Source organism: Zeugodacus cucurbitae, chromosome 2 (assembly GCF_028554725.1).
Source record: "Zeugodacus cucurbitae isolate PBARC_wt_2022May chromosome 2, idZeuCucr1.2, whole genome shotgun sequence".
Taxonomy (NCBI): domain Eukaryota; kingdom Metazoa; phylum Arthropoda; class Insecta; order Diptera; family Tephritidae; genus Zeugodacus; species Zeugodacus cucurbitae.
The window spans coordinates 83,619,002-83,642,144 of NC_071667.1; the positions used below are offsets into that span (position 1 = coordinate 83,619,002).

Consider the following 23,143-nt stretch of genomic DNA (forward strand, 5'->3'; position numbering starts at 1 on the left):
CAACGCAAACACAGTAAACCATACTGCAGAGGCGAGCGCCACATAAAGCGCGTTTAAATGCCAAACGAAGGTGAGAATAACAGTAATTATTACCTTACAAATTGTCTTCCGTTCGCTGGGAACTTAAATTTCCTGGGCAAATATGGCGCGCTGGCTGTGACCGGTATTTGTTGTTGTCTGCCAAAGGCAACGCAATTATTTGGTTTATTTTGCTGGTCGAGCGTAAAGGCAGGCAACCGCTGTTGCCAGAAAATCTCTTAAAACAAAAGCCGACAAAACCACAAATAACCCCGTACTTAGCCACAATCTGCATTAGAGCCTACACGCCCGCCAAAATCATAAGCTCTAGGCGAGACGTTAGGGAGCGTTATTTTTTGGGCAAAATAAATGCCGACATTGGATACATTTTGTATACTAAATGTGTGTAGGGTATACACTCAACATTAAAGCTTAGCCGCACAACGCAATGCGTAAAATAAAATAATAATAAAATCCTGCTGTCTGCAGGCTGTGGCGAAGCCATTTTTCGCGCGACTGCTGCCCGCATTATCAAGCCAAACAAATATCTTGCGCACGTCAAGAGTTCAGGTTTATCTGTATTGATTTATTGCTGATGATGTGAAGACATGTTCGTAAAAAATAAAGAAAGAAAGCACGTCAAAATTCAACTCATCTTAAATTTTTTTACGCAAACAAAAGTGATTGGCACAGCTAAATTAAATGTGAAATATCGAAACTAAATTGCCAACATACACATTTTCACTTATTTGAACTATTTGAAGTGTCTTCACTCACATACGGAGGCGATATTTCAAAGAGTACTGAATACTTGCACAATACAACTTTTTCGTAAGCAGAAAATCAAATCATAACTTTTATTTGCTGCCGCAAATCAAGTCGACAGACAGATGATTTGTTTTTAGCCTGCTGTCTTAATAGCCAGCATAGCTGTGAGTATTAGCAGCTTACATACACTCAACGCACACATATACAAATAAATTTTAAAGGAGCATTGCTACATACAAGTACGTACTGGCTATCAGGGGTTAGGGTTAACCCACCGCCGAGTAATGAGCTCCGGCGTTTGCAAGGTGTGATATGTAAAGGGCCCTAGCAATGTATGCTCTTGGTTTGCCACTCAAGCTGAGTATTTATGAGCAGCTGGAAAACTTTGGAGAGCAATTGAGCGCAGGAAAAGCACAAATTGTCGAGAGTGCTTTCACTACAATTCACACGCACATACAGCCACATAACGGAAAGTAGTCGAATTACTTTAATGCTTTCCGAAATCACTCGCAACTTCCATACTAAGATTTCCTCATTACCAGAAGAATGTATGATAAAATTAATATATTTTCTATTATGCTTATTATTATTATTATATTATTTGAAAATTGACTTCTATCACTTTGTTTATGATTGGAATAAAATAAATTTCTCTTCTGTATTTCAATTGAATTTAAATAATGTTTTAAAAGAAAACTCAAATATTAAACAACTTTCGTCTTATTGTCTCTTTTATATTGGGGAAATTCATTATTTTTAAACAAAAAAATTGAAAAAGTTTCCAGAATTTCTAAATTTTGACAAAAAACTTTAATACTCAATTTTCTACTGGGTGCTTTTGAACACACACACAACCGAACAACTGTACTGATAACAGTTGCATGCTCTTTTATGCGAGAATTGCGCCGACAAGCGCTTATAGTTGTTTCACACATTTCCCATACTCCCTCCCTCACATTGCCTGCTGGTGAGCGCCTGGAAAGCATAAAAGCGCCATTTACTGGCGCTGTTGTTTGGCCACAGGCATTTTGGCTTTTCCAAATTGGTTTTCCTTTCGACCTGTCAGTCGATTCGTGTCGGCCGTGCACAGCAGTTGCTTATAAGCCATAACGAAAAATATCAATCACTAGAAATCGCCCGCAACTTATCGCCCAAAGGAAACGTGCGCGCGCGCATTCTAATCACTTGTTTCGATAACAAAGTAACAGTTCTTTCTTGCCAACACCGCTGCCGCCGCTAAACATTTTTGTTCGCGGGAATTTGTCTTGCTATTGAACGAACGCTTTTTTTCAATTAACAACAACAATCTCGACGTTAAGTGGATTCTTAATCTGTTGAAAAGAATCTTCTACTCGCTTCACTTTTTTCTTTTCCACTCTGCTTTCGCTTTGTTTTGCATACCGCGTCGACTGTCTGCCGCTCCGGTGAATTTTATTTGAATACTTTCGATAGCATCGCCTTCGACGTTCCACCAGCGACACTTCTTATTACGAATACCGGATCACGTCGCCTTTGTTGCACTGCATTGCGTTAATTGTGTACTCGATTTGTTTTTGTTTGCTGATCTTCCGGCCACTCCGCTTCGTGTAGAACTGCGTCTAGTAACTGTGCTGAGAATTGTGTAAAGATAAAAGACAATTTGGCTATAAAATACGGTGAATACCGAAAACTGTTTATTTATACATATATGCATACAAACAAATCCAGCGCAATAACTTTGTGTTTATGAGTTTTCTATTGAATGAAGAGAAGCAATACAGTGTCTTCTCGCGAGCTGTAAAATATTCAAATGGCAAAGAAGTGGATGCAAATCAAAAGTCATAACTTGATTTAACAGACTATAAAGATCTAAAATCTTTCACAAATAGGATCTATAAATCATGCTAGAGATTTAATCTCATATTTTTGAATTATAAGGTACATTAGGGAGTGAAGTATTATAATGAGATTTTTTAATACAATTTGTGAGGTTCAATATTTCTATAGTTTGGCATATTTATTATGATAAATTTCTCGCATTTATAAACTAATAATACTAAAGAGTGTTTATCGTAAAATATCAAGTCATTAAAGCATACATTCATGTTCCTGGAGATCATGTTGATTAGTTTACAATATTCGCGGAAAACTGACAGAAAATGAAACAGATGAGATTTTCGATCAATTTTCATTATAAACATATTGGTTTCACATTAACGCAATTTTTACTAATTTTTTTAGTCATTAAAAGTAGCAAAATCACAGCACTATCTATAGTAAAGCAAATACCTTATATACTATATATTATATGTATATTTCAGTCAAAGGGACCGCTTCTATTTCCAAGTAACTCTTCTATTTAGAATTTGAATTTTAGGTGTTATCTTTCAAATGTGATAAAATCAGTTATGGTAATGGTGTCTCTTTATCGTATAACGGAGGTCTTACTGAAGTACATTTTTGAACTGATTTCGAAACATCTATCCTATTATCTGATTTTTAACTGTTATTATTTATGAACAGCAATTGTACTACAGTAGATTGTAGATTTATCAGCAAATTTTTTTAAATCAAAGATAAACATTTTACGAATTGCAAACGATAAATTAAATTATTTTTATACACTTACAACATGTTGCTTACTTTTGCCAGATTTTGCATTATCAATATTTTGCGAAAATTCGCATCACTATTTCATTTGAAACCTCCCACGTTTGTTTATCATTGAATTATTTCTCTCTGAACACACCTGTGCAGTAAATGGAATTTTTCATGTAAAATTCTTAACGAAATAAGTATGGAAACCTGGCATTTAAGCGAAAAATCTCAGCGGAAACCTACGGAAATAAATTAAGACGGTCCGCAGAAATATAGACTATAAGGACTATTAGTATTTAGCTTTAGTACATTATTATTATTATTTGTCAAGGTAAAATTTAGAAATAATACTTAATATAGCAACTAATATTTGGAGTTAACGAATATGTAGTATAGATATTAGTGCATTGATCCACATTTATATAAGTAATTGTTCAACCATACTCCAATGAAGCGATATATAACAAAATGTTTAGAATTATAGAAAATTTAACCATGTTAACTTGTTTGCTGCCGTTTCGCATACCAGATGGAGATAACACATTTCTTCAAAATTACTTCCATGTTTTTTATTCTGTCTAGCATTTTTGATCAGATAATAATTTGAGTTCGGAAAATGATGAAAAGCGGCTTAGATAAGCAGAAGGTGAATGCAATTATATAATTTTTTTTTAAATATTCATTTACATTACTATTACTTTGTCGTATAGCAAGTTGTATGGTAGTGTTCCTCAGAGCTCGAAATCTTGTACGAAAATACAGAACTTAAATTTGTTGCTCCTCAATATGTAGTACCGAGTACTAGTGGGCGAGACCCTATCGCCTTTTTAGACGGGTCTGATAAACCTAAAAGCTGGAGTTAATAGTCTCCGTCTCGTCTTTGGAAAACAGCAAGTTTTCTGTACCTAAGATTTTAGATAAATAGTTAGTAACAGTACAACATTTGATATGTGGTCTGCAGTAAAGGGCTTGCATAAAAGTTTCAAAACACAATTATATTCGTTTGTTTTTTATACTCTCGCAACAAAAGTTGCTAAGAGAGTATTATAGTTTTGTCCACATAACGGTTGTTTGTAAGTCCTAAAACTAAACGAGTTAGATATAAGGTTAAATATACCACATTTGTCCAAAATTACTGATTATTGTGATATGAGAATAAGTGATCAGGGTGACGAGTAAAGTTCAAATCCGGATGTCTGTCTGTCCGTCTGTCCGTCCGTGCAAGCTGTAACTTGAGTAAAAATTGAGATATCTTAATGAAACTTGGAACACGTGTTCCTTGGCACCAAGAAGGTTAAGTTTGATGATGGGCGTAATCGGACCACTGCCACGCCCACAAAATGTCGAAAACCAAAAACACTTAAAGTGCCATAACTAAACTATAAATAAAGCTATGGAAGTAAAATTTGGTATGAAGAATCGCACTATGAAGGGGCATGGGGGGCGTGGCATCGCCCACTTATGGGTCAAAAACCATATCTCAGGAACTACTCCACCGATATCAATGAAACTTGGTTTGTAATAGTTACCTTACATCCCAATGATATGTTGTGAAAATAGGCCAAATCGCTTCACAACCACGCCAACTTCCTATATACCCGAACTTTGAAGTCGATCTGAATCGTTTACTTTACAATATATAAAGTAAGCACTAGTGAAGATATCGGTGCAGAGCTTTGCACAAATACTACGTTTATAGTGTGGCAGCCCCATTCTAAAAATCGCCGAAATCGGACCGTAGGTTTTCAAGGCCCCATATATCGAACATGAGGACCTCGGTGCTTCTAACCTAATATTAGGGTTTCCAACTTTCAATGGACTTTATACAATATCTATGACGAATATGTGGGTCAAATTGTATATTTTATAATATTAATAAAGTTGAAAAATAAATTGCGAGAGTATACAATGTTCGGTTACACCCGAACTTAGCCCTTCCTTACTTGTTTTTTATTTGTAGAATATTAGTAGATGTATTTATAGATTACCAGTAACCGGTAGTAACCATTTTTATAAGAAAATCTTCCAGTGAGTTTAAAATCATAAACATTTAATGAAATAAAATATTATGGTCTCAATTTCGCATATATGGTGGCTGTGAGATATATTCGTTATTTTTCTAGATAAGAAAAAATGCTCAAGTTTAGCTCTGATGAAAATGATTACCACATTTCATAATTTTGAGAAATCTAATATGGTTCATAAAGTTTAATTTAAATTATTTTGCAATAAAAATCCATTAGTTTCAATAACTTTTTTTACGACTTTATTATATTTCCCTCGTTTACTAATTTTGGTAACGATTTCTTGAATATTTTATGGGAAATTAAACAAAATATATCTTCAAATATTTTTAAAAATATTATGGCAACTAATATGTGTTGAATGATACTACCTATATATATATATATCGTATACTAATTCCAGTACGCTGTCTGATTACTCTGCCCTCTCATCTACTTATTTTGGGAACTACTACAACATTTTTGAGCTATATTATTACTGACATTCATTTTGTATAATGGACAACTAATTGCTCAATCATGAAATCCGACGTAGACTGGGCAACTACACACTATTATTGCCAGCTTCGTGTAAGACTGCGAAGAGCTTCCAATCGCTTGTAATCAATATTTGATGAGACTATTTCTACTATTTTTGCGGACAAATCCACACAGCAACTACACAAGTGGCCAAAGGATGATAGTTAAAGCATAGCACAGCACAGCCAATGTGTTTGTCTAGGTATGACATACGTGTATGTGTAACAGCCATGTATGGTATGTCTGTGTATGTGTGAGCTTCCTGCACATTGCTGTCAATTTATTTTAATGCATTTATGACAGCCGACACTGATGCTGTATTACTTAATATTGGTGCTTGAGAGCACCACCACTTCATGGGCAATATTCACACAAGCCACGAACACGCTCATGTGATATGTTATACATACATACACATGGGTCGAATATATGAAATTCAATGCACATTATAATTGTAAGACTCTAGTATTACATATGTATAAGAGACTTACATGGTGTATAGATACTTATGTACTTTGTTTCAATTATTTGATAGAAAATGAATGTTTGGCTGGAAACATATGCACACGAAGTGCTCACATAGCATATTCGTACGCAGCCTGACTGCATTTACATACATATGTATAGTCCTCACGCGTGGCGCATGTGATTTGTTTGTAACATTCATTTGGCATTCAAGTATTTACCCAAAACACTTATTCTAACAGCTTAGGGGTTTTTCCACATTGATTGCCATTGAAGAAGCCACAAGGCGTGTGGTATGTGAGTGAGATGTGTGGCATGAAAGCACTGCACTTGGTTTGCGGGTGTCTGCGTGTGGTTGCGTGTTTGCGCGCAAAGCCGCTTCGAAGGTAATTGTGTAGTGTTGCTGGTACTCGATAGGTCTTTTATTTCAATTCGTTGCAGCTGCGTCCTTTGAAGGCGCAAAGCACATATTCATTACATTTGTACTATTATATACATAAGTAAATGTGTCGAACTATACACTTGTAGACGAAAACGAGCGAAAGTTGTTAACAAAGCGTGAAAATTGTCTTATGAGGCGCACGCTTCATTTCTTTGCAATTCGCTTTTATTCCGATATCTATTTCCGATATAGATAGTTCTGTAGCCCTGCTAGTTTTGTCCTGACATTTGCGTAAAATGCAAATTTTCCTTGATTTCTATTTTATTATGTTTACATAATTCTATGCAAATATGAACTCATAAGCATACATACATATAAGTAGTTGCTAGTATACTCTGCTGTGTGATAGTCGAGTGCGCCAGTGTGCCATCGCTCAGCGTCAAAAAATGTCCGAAAGATGAATATTTCGTATTTGCATATGCATTTTGTGCATACTGATTACACATTTGCTAGTTTAGTATGCAAATTTTCGCTAAGGCCAAAGGTCAGTTGGGATTTAGTTGTGAGTGGATTCAAGTGGTAAAAGTCAACGAAGCTTGTGTTTCATATTTATATTAGACCAGTGCAATTTTGAAGTTTTGCATATTGGTTTTGCCAATATTTCATATTAATATTTGATGGTACAGTGTGTAGATAACAGCGCATATGAAAATTTCAAACTTATTTGTAATATGTTGTATTTGAATTTGGTCTGTTTGCTTATGATGGTTAGAGCTCTGCCAAAAAAAGAGTAAAACATAAGATAATAAATCATTACTAGGAAGAGAAGACCAGTATTTTTTTATTTCTAAAATTTTTACATGTTAGTATGCTAGCTATTCATATTAAAATTACAAATTATAATAAAAAAAAAGTAAGGAAAGGCTAAGTTCGGGTGCAACCGAACATTTTATACTCTCGCAATTTATTGCTACATTTTTATTAAGATAACACACATTTTGACCCATATATTCGGCATAAATATATTTCACATATTAACCGATTTATAAGCTAATAAGCTCATCGTATTTTTGAAAATCTTATAATTAGGTATTCTCATATATTCATATATAAGGGAAGTTATGACCCGATTTTAACCTTTTCTGGTATAGAGACACACTATTAGAAGACAAATTTTCGGTGAAAAGTTACCTTGAGGCACTGAGTTCTTCATATTCGATATCCGGGGCATTGAAAAGTTATAGTCCGATTTCGACAATTTTTTCACAAGTGATGCCACAGATCATATACAGTATTTGTGTAAAGTTTTATTTCGCTATCTTCATTGGTTCCTTATGTATATATGTATTATAAAGTGAAGGAATACGTAAGATGGAATTCAAAAATGAGTTATATGGGAAGTTGTCGTGGTTGTGAACCGATTTCGTCCATTTTCCACACGTGTCATCAGGGTGTCAAGTTATATACCGAATTTCATTGATATCTGTCGAATACTTCCTGAGATATGGTTTTTGACCCATAAGTGGGCGATGCCACGCCCATTTTCCATTTTGTAAAAAAATCTCAGTGCAGCTTCCTTCGGCTATCATTTCAGTGAAATTTAGTGTTTTTGACGTTTTTCGTTAGTGAGTTAACTCACTTTTAGTAATTTTACTTTTATAACTTTATTTGTGGTTTAGTTATGACACTTTATAGATTTTTGGTTTTCACCATTTTTTGGACGTGGCAATGATCCCATTATGCCCATTTTCGAAAGCAACCTCCTCAGGGTGCCAAAGAATACGTGTTCCAAGTTTCGTTAAGATATCTCAATTTTTACTCAAGTTATCCGTTGCACGGACAGACGGACGGACAGACAGAAAATAAAAATTTTTTTAAAATAATTAATTTTCCATACATTTCCATTTCTGTGCAAAATTTCATATGCAAAATAAATGACATATAAATTTATACATATCTTGAAAAACTTTTGAACAACATCCAATTTGAATTGCTTTATATTTATTATCTAATAAATTGTTAAATAGATAATAAAATTTTAATGAACATAAAATATTTGAATTTCATTTCCACTCACCCTACCACACAATTTATTGATACTTGTGTACTCGTATTGGTTATGCGCATATTTAAAATTTGTCACATTACTGAGTTCCCAGAATTTTTTGATTAATATTCAAACTGAATGGATAAGCAAATTCAGGGAAACTGATATAACAAGCTAATATTAGTAGATAAAATCAAATGAAAGTTTTTTACAAGGTTGCTCATACGCACCGTCACACAGCATTCATATAATTTGCGGTTTGAAATTTTTTTTAAATGAATTTCTTGATTAAATTTTCTTATTCTTACTTTATTTTACACTTTTTGATGCTGAGAAAATTATTAGAATATACTGAATGAAATTATTGTATAAATATTATAAATTCAATTAATTAAGTCCAATACTTAGGCTACTTGGCATTTAAATATGCTTTTCAAAGTAAAATGTGTAAAATGCTGCATTTTATTGTATATTCTTATGGATCTAGTTCGCATTTATTCACACATAGTTGAGGTTTTCTATTAAAGAAAAGGAAATGCATTAGCTGCATTTGAAAAAAAAAAATCAACTTTTTGTTTCTTTCAAATGTACGCAGAAAACTCTCTTTCATTGTTGTTAATATTCTTAAATAGTTATTGTATTCGAAAAAGTATAAAATGGTTTCTATTGTCCTTTCAACATAATTATTGCCACTTAGAATCACTAATACTTTGAAATAAGTTTCGTAATAGCTGATAAAGATGGTAATAGAAATGGCAATAAAATGCGCATTGTTCAAAATATTGTGCTTAAATTGTAAATGCTTTCAATTATTCCAACTTTGGCGACTAACAATAAAATCAAATGACAAAGCGGCGCTTGCGAAATGCAACTGCCTTTTCTTTAACTAAATGCTGACAATCAGTATAGATATTTATATATTTCAAGGAGCTTATTAAAATATTTGCCATTATCAAAATAGCTCAAATGGACATAATTTCGATTATATAATTTAATTGCATTTGAATATCCGGTACGGTAACATCATAAGCTCACTTCATAGTTCACCGGTCGTCCTGTTGAGTCATATTGAGACAGAAAATATTTTCAAAGAACATTCAATTCGTTCCAACTCGCTTCAAAAAATGTTTTTTTTTTTTATTATGAAAGCTTGATAATACTTTTGCTAAAATAATATGCACATGAATATGTAAAATACATTTAAAAATCGATTATTCCTTTAAGTGTGTACTTTACATAACATAAAATGTGCATAAACATATAAAATGTTGACGTGAGTTATAAAACGGGTTTATGCACACAAATGAATGCGGGTGCTTTTTCTTCTTCGCACATTATTTACCACTCAAGCGAAATGAAGAAATAACCAAAGTACGTGTTAAAAATTTCAAATATTTAATGCTATGAAATGGTAAAGAACACAATTTAGTGGCATTTTCCAGCAATTGTGTGTGGTCTGAAGGCGGAGTTAAGCGTACTTTAAAAATCAAATACATTATTTATGACAATATCATCACGAAGGCAGCTGTCATACCACCAGGCAGTCAGTTGCGTGATTATGGTGATGCTGAGTGGACAACACTGATGCCAACAAATCAGTTGCCTGAAGCGCGGAGGCCATCACTCAAAACGGCAATCAACCCACCAACGCTAACGGCAGGCGCAGCTTGAGTTAATAAACAACTCGCACACATACATAAACACACATGAAACAATCCATATAGTAATTCTGCCGAAACAGTTGTGCTAGGGGGAGTTCTTGAAATTTTCATTTTTTTCGCATTCTTTTCCAGTTTATTATTACCCAACTTTCCTGCTAATTTATTAGGCCGCTTTGCAGGGGGTTCTAGTGAAACTTTTGGCTCTCCACTTACACTTGCGCCTTTTGATGCATGACACAGCACAGGTGCACCACCAGCAAAATTAACTCAAAAGTCCTAATTACAGTTGAGCGTGTGTTTTTCGGCGCTTTGACTCTTGCTGTTCATATGAACACGTGATTGTTTCACTTTTACTGCTTTATAGGGGAGACTTTTATTAGAGGGTTGGAGTGAGCATATACGGCTTGTTACCTTTAAAAGTTTCTTTTATTTATTTTTGGTTTAATGTTTTAGCGCTCACAGGCTTGATAAATGACCTCAACCTTAATTGTTTGCAAATATTCGTGTGTCAGTTTTGTGAGAATTGCATTTTAATATTATCCAAATTTTTATGATATGTTATTTACACATACTAAAATTTAATAATGTAAGTTTTCTTTTTAAGTTGGTAGGGTCTTTAAATCTAGATAGTAATATTAAACTTGGTTATTATTATGGAGTTATGCTTTATTTAATTTTTGCTCGTAACTCGTGATATGCCGGATTACATAAGATAGGAATATCTAAATGGTTTAAAGCCCATTTGATATTCTATATCAGTTCCACATACACCTGTGGGTTCCCGAAAGAGCTCAACACATTCCACAAGCAAGAAAACTTAATTTTACTATTAATTGGCTGAAGCACAAACAATAGACATTCGTTCTGAATATTAAATTTATTTTCATCATTTAATATTTTGTTTGCACCAAAAATCAATAAATCTGCGAAATCTTCACTTCATGCCTCCTTTACCAGCATGTTAATATCAATTAAAACTAAAAGATTTTGCTAAGTAGGGTTCGAGAAATGTTCGCAATAACATACATAAATAAAATTGCAAACTTTTGGAAGCAACTTTTGCGCTTGAGAACAACATATTAGTCTCTCTGAAATGATTAAGCAAAATGTTTGCCAATGAAGGCGGCAAGCGGCGTTTAACTGCAAAAAAGAGGAGGGAATTGATGGTCAAACAAAGTTTGGATATTGCCAAAGTTAAACTCCCAAGCAGTGGAGAATGCGAAAAAAGAAGGCGCTGAATCGTTAAATAGCATGTGCTCCGCTATTTGAAGGGCAACGGAAAACGCCGAGAAGCAATTAAATGCAACTAATAAGTATTTAGCGTTTTTATAAGTGAACTTACACACAACTAAAGTTTAGAGTAAGGAATACTGAAATGCTTCCAGTAAGAAATATGCTTCTTTCTGTACTAATACACCAAATAAACTAATTGCGGCAGTTTCCTTATAAAGATCAGTGCATTGATGTCTTGCATTTCAAGCATTCCACATGTCAAATGCTGCTGCTGTTTATTTGATGGCTTAGAGCCAAAAGTGCTTGCACCAAATTTACTTTATTGCATCATCGCCTCTGCAATAACGGAAGCAGCACTTTCACCATTATTCAACCATACAATGACCGCTGGCATTCACTTGTGCATCATGAACTTGAGTGGTGCAAGTGCTCGTTTCCCCGATGGATTCTGAATTTGATTAGCCATCTGCTTATTTGAAATTGATTTTACTACGAATTTATTCATTTTATATTATCTTAAAAACCATTATTTGCGTAGGTTTGTGTATTTGCAAGCATACATTTTCTTTTTTATTGAGTTTTATTGCGCGCACTACTTGCTGGAGACGATGCTTTGAAGTTGCCAATGTAAATATTTACACAAAAGAAATAATTTTAAATTATATTTTCTCACATTTCATTGAAATGCTTGCTTTGCATTGCTTAGTTCATTGTTCATTGTGTAGAATCGCGCAAAATATTTTTATAATAATGCAAAATTTTTAATGTGCTAAATTGGTTTTGAGTGTCTAAACTGTGGCAATTATATTCCACGCGAATTCTTTGAAGTTTTTTGTAGGCAAAATACTTAAATTGGTTTGATGGGAAAGATCATCGACTTTAATGCGGATTAAAAATAGAAGAGGAATTCATTGAAGCCAGAGAAATTTGTTTAAACTTGGCTATACTATGTTCTTCGTAAATACCTCTGTATCTGCTCTCCATAACACTTTACAGATACTTGAAAGTATAATTTTAGTATGAAAAAAATGAAAATTTCTGATTAACACTTGTTCTAGTTTTATAATAGCTCTTTTTCGCACAGCCAAATTAATGTAATACTAAAAGATTATAATTAAGAAAACAGTTTTGTCTTTCGCACAGCTGGCTCCTCGATTAACGATCAGCTGTAGTAGATTTGTATTTTTGCTTTTCATAAGAAGTTGGTAAGTTTCACCGGTTGATTGCTATTTTTTCAATAACGACAACCAAATTTCCACTGTGGAAAGGGCTATAAGGCATATTATATTATTTCTTTTGTATGGAAAATTTATCTAAATCAGCGCTTTAATCAAGCAAAGGCTGGTTAATTAAGCAATTAACTAATTAACTCCTGTGCGAAAGGGCTATAAGGCACATTATACTAAATTCTCAATTAATGTGAATATTAAGGAAACAATATTTAAAATGGCTTGAATTAAGAATTTTCATTACAATATGCACAATGAAATGACAATCGGAATGTATCGGAGGCAACAGTATTTACATTAACATGTATACACATGCTCATGCATATACTAATTTAAAAATCAGCAAATAAAAATGTAAATTCAAGCGTTTTAATTGACTGGTGATTATTTGTACGCTGAACTCGTTCATCTGTTTATTTTCATTAATGTTCGTTGATTACTTGAGTACAAGTTCTTTCAACGACTTGTGTATAATGTTCTGTCTATAAATATTTTATACAAACATATATAGTTGTATATGCATCGAAGCATTTTAAAATCACCGTCGCAAGGTTTACACATGCATTTGTATTATGCATCAGCAGAAACTTAACAACGCACGCACATACATACGTGTACATCTGCAAATAAATATTTAAATTTTCAAGCGTTTGTGAAAAATAAGTTTTGAGAATTCAGCAATTGTTCATTATTCATGCATACGCTTGCATTATTATTTAAAAGTCTTTTCGGCTTATCTGTTGAAATGTCTGGTTCCAGAAAATCCCATGTTGACTTTGATACAGTTGAAATAAATTAAATGCAAACACGCAGTTGAGAAATATTTTATTTTCAGAGAAATTTTTTTTCGAAAAGTGCCACGATTAAATTAATGTTACTGACATTTGTTATTTTAATGTACGCAATACTGTATTCGGTTCCCGAAGTCTAGAAGAGTGGCGAATCGAACAAACAACCTGTATAAATGCATGAAATGAGATTCTAGCATAATCAAGTATAAATAGATTAGAAAAAAATTCTAGTATAATATTGAAGACGATTATTAAATATATCGAGCAGGAAACTGGCAATGGAGAATTATCTTAGAGGCGCTAACTCTCTATAAGACTCTATTAAGAATTGTTCAAAATTTAATTAAAAATGCTAAATTTTCCACTTTCTAGAATATCAAATTTCCTTTATTTTCACAACAAGTACAAGTGAACTTTCAATTCTCCTATCTTTAAATTAAAAAAAAAAATAATAATTTTATTTATTTACAAGAGTAATATATATATAATATTTATAATTATATATAATTTATAATTATTCCACTTAACAATTAAAGCACTGGCTGCCAAAAAAAAAAATATTTTTTCAATTCAATTTTATTAAAATTTTAAAGATATTTAGTTTTTCTTTAATATATGGCAATCTTGAAAATATCTCGGAACTTTTTGAATGTATATTTTGTTATCAACTCTTTTGCATGTAATTTCAACTTGAAATATATTCCAGCTCTTTAGTACTGCCACACAGATCAGAAGAGTAAATTGCATTATCGTAAACAGTTATTTAAGAGTTCAAAGAAACCGCTACAGAAATAAAATGTTTTAGCAAATAGTACTTTAGCTTTAATTGCTGTAAAATTAATATGGCAAGAAATTATTTCAAGTGCTTCCCCCACTAAGCCTTGACACTAACAGCAAAAGCGACGGTTTGTCAGCGGCACGAGCTTCACAGCCACCAACTGTTCTCATCACACCTTCATATAGTCGCTATTTTAGTAATTCTTTTTTACGCTGTTGGATTTTCCACCTGCAACTCGCCACACCTGGCGTTCACACAAATTTTGAAAATCTATTTCTGAAAGACACAGTGATAATAGCAGGTGCAGGTGCAGCTGTGGTCGTCAGCTGTTGCCATAGACTTTGTGAGCGCCGTCGTCGTCGTCGTCGCATTTAAATGTTGCGTATACGCCATGGCTTGTGATAAAATAAAATACACGCTCGTGTTGAGCTGCACGCTGTTGTTTGGGACATGGCCATACGCTCGCTTGTGCATACATCTGACAAGGCAAGGCATGGCAGTGCCGTAACATCGTTTTTAGTTTAAGTTTTTCGCTCTTGTTTTGCACCTGCCAACAACAATTTCATTCAAGGTGCGACTAAACAAGTGCAATTATTTTAATGCACATTTGACTTTTGACATTGTGCTTGGCAAGCGGAAAGTTGTTCGTTGCAAATGGTTTTTGCTTGCAGTTTACTCTTTTGTGGTACCTACTGTGTGTATGGGTAGCAGTGGGGAGCGTAGAGGTATATACGGTATTTAAATTTCTTTGAAGGTAAAGGTTTTGTACATGTTATCTCCAGGAATCCTAAATGAATTTCAATGATTCTAAGAAAATCATCACTGCGTGTGGTACTATTACAGTTTTTGTAAACCACATTTAATGCAATTAAACGTTACTTAAATTTCAAGTTTCAAGGGTTTTCGTAGAAATAAATAATTAGGTTAGTGGACCTTTACTACTTTTTTCAAAAGCTCATTTAAACATTTGTAAGAATATGTCTTTAAATTCATCTCGTTCGAAATTTATCGGTTCTTCATAAATATTACAAACTTCTAAGTGTATTTCTAACAAATAAAGGTTATTCGAGAACCGACTACTGTTTTTCAATATTCTATATTTTGTGTACGAGGGTGTGAAAAAAATTATTCGAATTTTAATAAAAAAAAAAAAATATATATATATATATATATATAGTCATCTACATTAACGATGTCGCATTTAAAACAGTCATCAGTGAATATTATGGCAGCGCTTCTTCCAAACTCGATTTCCGAGATATGTAAACTTTAGCTCTTTCGGCGATTTCTCAAATGCTTGTAAACGACGAACCTTCAAGATTCACTTTATTTTTGGAAATAAAAAAAAAAAAATAAACACGGAGTCATGGGAGTGAAGGAATTATTTTTGGTTATTTGTTCTTTGTTATAAAAATCCCGTTATTTTTTGAACACACATCGCATATCATTTTTATAAAAAAAGCAAAATACATGCAATCTTGAATGCTCGAATTTCTGAAATATTAATGTACGTCACGCCGACTTTAACGAAATCAAACTAAGAAAAGCGTGTCGAAGCGCACGTGTTTACCACACACCCTCAACCATTGACCTAAATTGTGTTTTATCACTGTTTAACTAATTTATTATGTGAGTATGCGCATAGATTGTACGTCTCCACCAACGAACAGAGCACCAACAACCAACAAAATCTAACATTTTTATGATTTTGTCCGCTATTAACGATTGAAGTGATACAATATCAATAGAAAAATTAAACTTTCTGCATTAAAATTGAATAAAAACTTATTTTTATTGCATACTAAATTAAATATTATTAATTGGAAAGTGATTCAAAGCAGAAAATGTCAAAATACCCGCTAAACTATTTCGTGTATTAATAGCTTGACATAACCGTAAATCAAAATAGGCGCAAATATCAAAATAGCTTTTCCTCAATTTGCGGAAATTGAAATGTTTACGCATTTTTTGGTATATTTCTGAAATTATTGATTTTGATGGTTATGGCACGCCAACCAAGCCAATTGAAGAGCGCACGATTCACTAAAAGCAAAAGCGGAGTATGACATTGCGTGCGAGTTATGATTAAGTTGTTTCAACCAGCTGTTTGTACAACACATTAACGCCTACTTTCCAGCGTGGAAGCAAGGTGTCAGTGATAGAGGCAGCAATACGCACGCATAGTTTAGCAATTCAATTTTGTTTTATTATTCAAAACTTTTCTATTTATAACACCCCTACTAGAATAACTAGGAAGTTATCTTGGTGGAACGGATATTGAACAAAAATCAGCTTGAAAGGATCACAAAAACATAAAGAGCCAAAGGCTATCTAAAATTCGAGTTTGAGAAGTGTTGGAAAAAGCGCTGGCATAAATGCATAATATCGAAGGGGAATTATTTAAAAGGCAACAATATTAATGTAGACGTATGAATAAATATAAAAAAAACGGAAATTCCCGTTATTTTTTGAACACACCTCGTAAGCTAAAATACTGTATTTACGCCGATAAGAGAACACTCCTAATAGCTATTGTCTAACCTGCCACCATACAAAATGGTATTAAATCATTTTCAGCTCATTAAACGCTACCATTGTCTTGATTGTAATGAACACAACTCTCCAACCTAAAAGAGCCAATTGAATTCACAAATGATGCCAATTGTCCTTACATTCCACTAAAATGGCTCTGTGCTCTGTGTGTGCTCGTGATAAGCAATTTTACCAACTATTTCACTATGCATAGCCATGAAAATTACTGGGATTTGTTGCAAAATACCGAAATATTCGCATGAAATAGTCAGTCGAACGGCAAATTCACACGCTTCGATTTTGTGTTGTGCTGTAATAAGCTTAGCTTTGGTGTGCACAATTTCAATAATTTCATTTCGATGTGGAGATGTGCGCATGCAAATGACTTCAATTCATGCTTACAAATGCGCATTACATACGTATTTACTTGTGTTGTGTATTTGAGTTGACTCCTTTGCCACAATAAATCAACAATTGTGTGAAAGATTGTCAAGAGAGCTTTAACCAGTAACTACAACTTGAGCACTTATCTAACTACCCACAGTCTATATGTCATCATATATGTATATATGTAATATAAGGATGCGTGTATGCGTGTATGTTTCTGCTACGAGTGGTTGCTCGCCAAATCCTTTAGTTTCCCTTTTCATGTAAAATATTCTGTTGTAAATATTTGTGTGTTGTACTTGTATTAAGGCCACCTTGTTGTGCATTGTAAGGGTCGGAGCCTTGAAGGCACAGACCACTATTTTGTCTCACACACAAACCTATTTATATGTGTATATATGTACAGTGTCACATGCGTGCGCTATCTAAAGTGTTGACAACAAAATATGAGTGTTAAGGGTAAGGTTATCTGCTATTTGGTTACGCTTTGCGTCAAGTGCGTGTTGGCTTAGTGGTTATTGTTGTTGTGGCGTTTGTGGCATTTGTAGCGCACCGTGACTTAAGTAGACATAAAGAACGAAAATGACGTCGGAGCTGTTTTGACCATATTTCACTGTCTTGGCTGTCCTGGCGTCTTGAGTGTGCTGCTGATGCGCTCGACTTCAAAAGCAGCCCGTCACTTACAACCAACACCATCCCCGCCATACGTCACACCATGTCGCCTAGCGTGCATTTGTCGTTTACAGCATTTATGACAAATTGAGCTGATTGCCAGGGCTTAGGGCATTTAAGGCTTACCAAAGTGGTTGTGTGATGGTGTTGAAAACTGAGTAAATATTTGCTTAATCCACTTCTTATGTAATACCAAAGTGTAATTCGATACACAGCTGTGGTCTAAATGGGTTGGGAATTGCGTGAAATTTATTAAAAATTAAAATGTAGGAGTAAAATTAGAATAAAATATTTTTGTACGATTTTTATTTTGAGAAAGATACAAAAAATAATCCTCCTCAATTCTTAATCTAATATAAAAAGAAATGTTCTTGAATATATACCTTTATAAGCTCCTACCATAATTCACTGCCTTTTTGTGAATATTTATTTGCACCTTCTCTGGCTTCTAAAATAACTTAAGCCCAAAAGTGATTTCATCTTGATGAAAATTGCTTCGTTTAGGAGAAAAAAAATAGCGTGACTTCCCACACGCCATTTGAATATTTTACGCCCCAAATTACTTCGAAAATATAGTAATTTTCACATTCTTCCGTCACAGACGCAAAACCACAGCGATTACAAACTAATTTATGCAAAGCTTACAGCGCAAATTCTCTTGCTTTGCACAAATTGTCGAAATTGAACATTGAAACAAGCGCATAAAAAATTGTTGCCTAAGTCAACTAGTGCTACAGTATAGTACAGTGAAGGCAAACAAAAGCCACTAATTAAAACTAAAACAACAAAAAAAGAACAATTAATTTTAATGACAACTTGGCACAACTGAGATTTGCTTAATACGATTACGTCTGTTGCGTACACCTGCGGTGAAAAGGAAGTACTAAAAATATAACCTAAGAAAACCGGCAACTTGACACACGCGAGCACATTAAACGCGACAGCTGCGATAAAACAAAACGACGCAATTCACAGCGCGTAAAAAGCCACACCGCAGACCATTCCAAATAGTTTCAGTGGAAGTGAAATAGCGAGCTTACCGAGCTTGTAATCAAAGTGTGACCGAAGTGAAGTTATCAACCGTGCAACTGATTTATTAACTAAGCTTTGAGCTACTTGCGGTGCTTTGTGCTATCGTCTTCGTAAGCGTCTTAACGCTCATAAGCCATAATTCATTTTCGCCGATAATACTTGTGCTGCGCAACAGTTTTATGAGTAACAGCGCCATGGTTGCGGTCGCCATTTGTTGCATACTGGTCCTGCTGGCCGTCTTCATTGTGATCATCATAGTCGTTGGTCAGACGATGGGTGAGCCCAAGTGAGATAAACTTCAACTGGGACCCGGAAACTTCCCAGATGGATAACAAAGGCACTCGACGAATTGTTAGTTGTTACCGAATAATATCAAATATCCATTGCGACTATTGGCCACAGCCACAAAACGGCACACATGCATATTGCTGAATTTCATGCGAATCACCATCGATGACCGACGAGCGCCATTGTTGACCCCATCATTTGTCAGGCAGCGCCGTAAGCAACAACATCACACACAACAACAACAAATCGCATTTCAAAATCACATTTTGGAAAGCCAGTGTCACGCGGCAAGCCGACTGTATTATGCGTCATCGGCATCATCATTTGTATACCATCGGACCCAACGTCAGAACAAAAATTGGCTGTGATGTGAAACTAAAGAGACATAGTATGCATGAAATTTACTCATAGACAAATTGGAAAATATAGAAAAATTAAAGAATTAAAATTACAAAAAAATTAAAAAAAAATTAAATCGGCAAGAAATTGAGTGTGCAAAAATGAAATTTCAAGTCAATCACAAATATAACAACAACACATTGTAATAATTAAAATAAATAATCAGAAATTTTAGATAAATTTAATGCAAATAAAAAGAAGAAGAAAAAAAGAACGCGTTAAATGTGAAATATACATACATACATACATATATATATTAGTAAATTAAATTAAATTAAAGTCAAATAGTGTTTTTGATAACGGTGTTAGAATTTCGATGTTTTTAAAGAACAAACAAATCACAGAAAATAATATTGTATACTCATTTTAATAATAGATATTTGTAAAAAAAATGGATTTTCATATGTCATTAATACAACAACATCCATAAAAAGAACAGCACTCAAAACAATTCACAGCATTATTCCTCCCAGTACTAAAGCAGAAGAGAAGCTCAACTAGAATCAACCCGGAACTAAAGTAAATAGTCTTCACGGGAACGAGTAAATATAACGGAAATGAAGTGAGAAATCTTACACGATGTATGGCAGATTATGGAACCACCAAACGCAGTGGCTGAGATGTGAACAAGCTACGAAACTGGGTAGCGTCTCCTATAAGCGAAAGCGCAAAAAATTGAAGGATGCACAGTGGAGCTCAACAACAAGTGAATTTTAATATACTGTAAAAAACTGTAGTCGGAAGTATTACTCTTCAACAAAATTATCTGGAACTTTAAAAATCTGGCACTGACACCGAGAAACTTTGAAAAGAAGTGGATTTATATTTGAAAAATTATCTTCGGAAAAGTTGAAAAACCACATTCTATATTCCAACTTCTTCGAATGAATAAATACTTACCACATTTCTCAAACTTTAAACCTTCAAGTTAAATTGAAGTTTATTGGAGAGTTGCAAAGTCAAATCATATCATTTGTAACGATGAATTTCCCCACACAGTATACAATTAAAACGCCAAAACTCACATTCAGATTTCATGGTGGGCATGAGTTCCCTTAAAATAACGACAGTATTATACAAGTTCTCCAAAAAAAAAAATATAATATATAAATGGAAATAAATATGAAAACATTCATTGAAGTTAAAGTCGACGATTCAGAAAATAATATAAGCAAATACAAAAAAAATAAAAAATATGAAATTTTATAATAATTTTTATATGTTTTCAAAAGTTCATAAAATATTTGAAAAAAACTACAGCAATAGTTAAATTTAAACCAAATAATTAATGTACAGCAGAATACAACAGCCAAATAGTGTTAAGTGAATATAACATATATCGTACAAAACCAATAACAGATAACAAATAACAGTAAATAGTTCCAGGTTAAAGAATTAACAGACAATTCAGTGTTTTCATATGTATACAAGTAAAGTTTGTCGTTTAAAAGTTGACTAATACACCATGTCGTATACGTAACGCATTCAGTTAGTGTATTATTCTACATATATGTATTGTATGTGTTTACTGTAGTTTTTCTACAACAACAAAGTATTAAGTGAATATCAGATTTTAATAAATAATTAAAAGCAACAAAACAACTACAACACAATATAATATAATATGAAGGCAAAATAAAAATAAATTATTGAGAAACATTTTCGAGTATTTTGAAAATATGCTGACTACCCCAAAGAGCTCAACATCTACTAAAACCACACATCTTTAACTAAAAGGTTCTACCTACATATATTTTATAATCGTTAAATTTACTTAATTAAGAAAGTAGATTTAGCTGTGTACAGCTGATTTGGATCATTGAAAGTCTACCAACAATATCTAAAAAAACAATAATAACTACGATAATATTCTAAATTAATGCATATAAGAAGAGCGCGTGAAATAACTCAAAAAAGAGTATAAGGAAATATGAAGCAAACTGTCAAGGAATGGCATAATAACGCAATTAAAAGTAATAATTATACATATTATTAAAAAAATATGAATTGAATAAAAATAAATTAAAAATAAACTAAAAACAATTTTACAAAAATAATAGCAATCTTGCCAAAAAGTCGTTTTTCAACCACTTCTGTATGTATGTATGTGAATACATATTTACGCAACTAAATTTATGAACTGTGTATAATGTAGTTGAGATCTGTGTAATATATGTGTAAAAAAGTAATTGTAATTGAATGACTATGTTATGTAACAGTAGTGATGTGAAATTTATATACATAACCTAAAAGTGTAACACGAACAACAAACAAGAGAATGTCTTAATAATTGGCTCAAAAACGTATGTGCGCAAAGAAACCAATACTTTATAGATGAAACCAATGCTAAATGAAAATAAAGCAAAAATCTCTTAATATACTTTTCACTTATACATAAAAACCACTCAAATACATTGACCCACGATCCGAGATCAGGAACATGTCGGCAGATTTATAGAATCGAATATGATTTTTCCCACAAAAGTTTGAAAAAAGAGGTAAGTAATTCTCAGATTTTTAAATTAACTCAACTTGACTCCCTGGTATTATCTAAGGAAAAGCGGCGAATCGGTTAACAACCTTGCCTGCTTCTTATATAACACAATTTTGAAGTTGTTCACTTTACAATAAATACATCAAGAAACACTAAAGATACCGGAACAAAACTTTACTTAAATAGTGTCATTGATATGTGGCATCACTCATTAAAAAATTGTCGAAATCGTACTATACATTTTCAAGACCCCAGATATCGAACATGAAGTCCACAGTGCCAATGGATAATATTTTACCGAAATTTTTCAGATATTTTAAAGAAATTCAGAGGAAATATTTTTCTTCTAATAATGTGCCTCTTTACCAAAAATGGGTGAAAACGGTTTTATATTAGAGAGAATTCGGTTCAGGAATTATATCAGTCCTCATATACTATATTTAATGATTTTCGTAATTCAAGTGAGCTTTTGCCTAATATATCATTGGGTCAAATTGAATAATTACAACAAATTTCTTAAAAACATGGTGTTTCTTACAACGCAACAGCCTATATATTCCCAAAAATTTCTAACGAATTTTTATAAAAAATTATTCTTTTAATCGACTGAACACATTGTAATATTAACATAATTCCAACTATTTGTATAATATTTCACTGCATTGTCAGGCACTAAGTACATAATTTGTATCCACCCGTTATGAATTTCAATGTCAGAATATGGTACTCATAAATATCGATGAAAACTGAAAAAGTAGAGGACTACAGAAAACGAGAGGAAAAAAATGTCAATGGACCAATAACTCTTTAAAACAAAAAAGGGCAGTGGATCAGGGTTACGATGCTA

The 23,143-nt window shown here is 33.3% G+C and overlaps 2 protein-coding genes across 12 annotated transcripts in view; both read left to right on the forward strand.

Moving 5' to 3' along the window:
* Positions 1-23,143, forward strand: part of LOC105218882 (dorsal-ventral patterning tolloid-like protein 1) — a 93,439-nt gene that overhangs the window by 34,013 nt on the left and 36,283 nt on the right. For 2 of the 11 annotated variants that reach the window (XM_054227442.1, XM_054227448.1), the window contains exon 1: positions 20,093-22,300. The exons of the other annotated variants lie outside the window; for them this stretch is intronic. The gene's annotated coding sequence lies outside the window, so the exon portion shown is untranslated. Of the gene's footprint in view, positions 1-20,092; positions 22,301-23,143 lie in introns of those variants that run through there. 11 annotated transcript variants of the gene reach the window in all.
* Positions 1,857-21,405, forward strand: LOC114804694 (uncharacterized). Its single transcript, XM_029044093.2, has 2 exons — positions 1,857-2,441; positions 18,685-21,405. The coding sequence occupies exon 2, from the start codon at positions 19,295-19,297 to the stop codon at positions 19,403-19,405; it is 111 nt and encodes a 36-aa protein (XP_028899926.1). The 5' UTR covers positions 1,857-2,441; positions 18,685-19,294; the 3' UTR covers positions 19,406-21,405.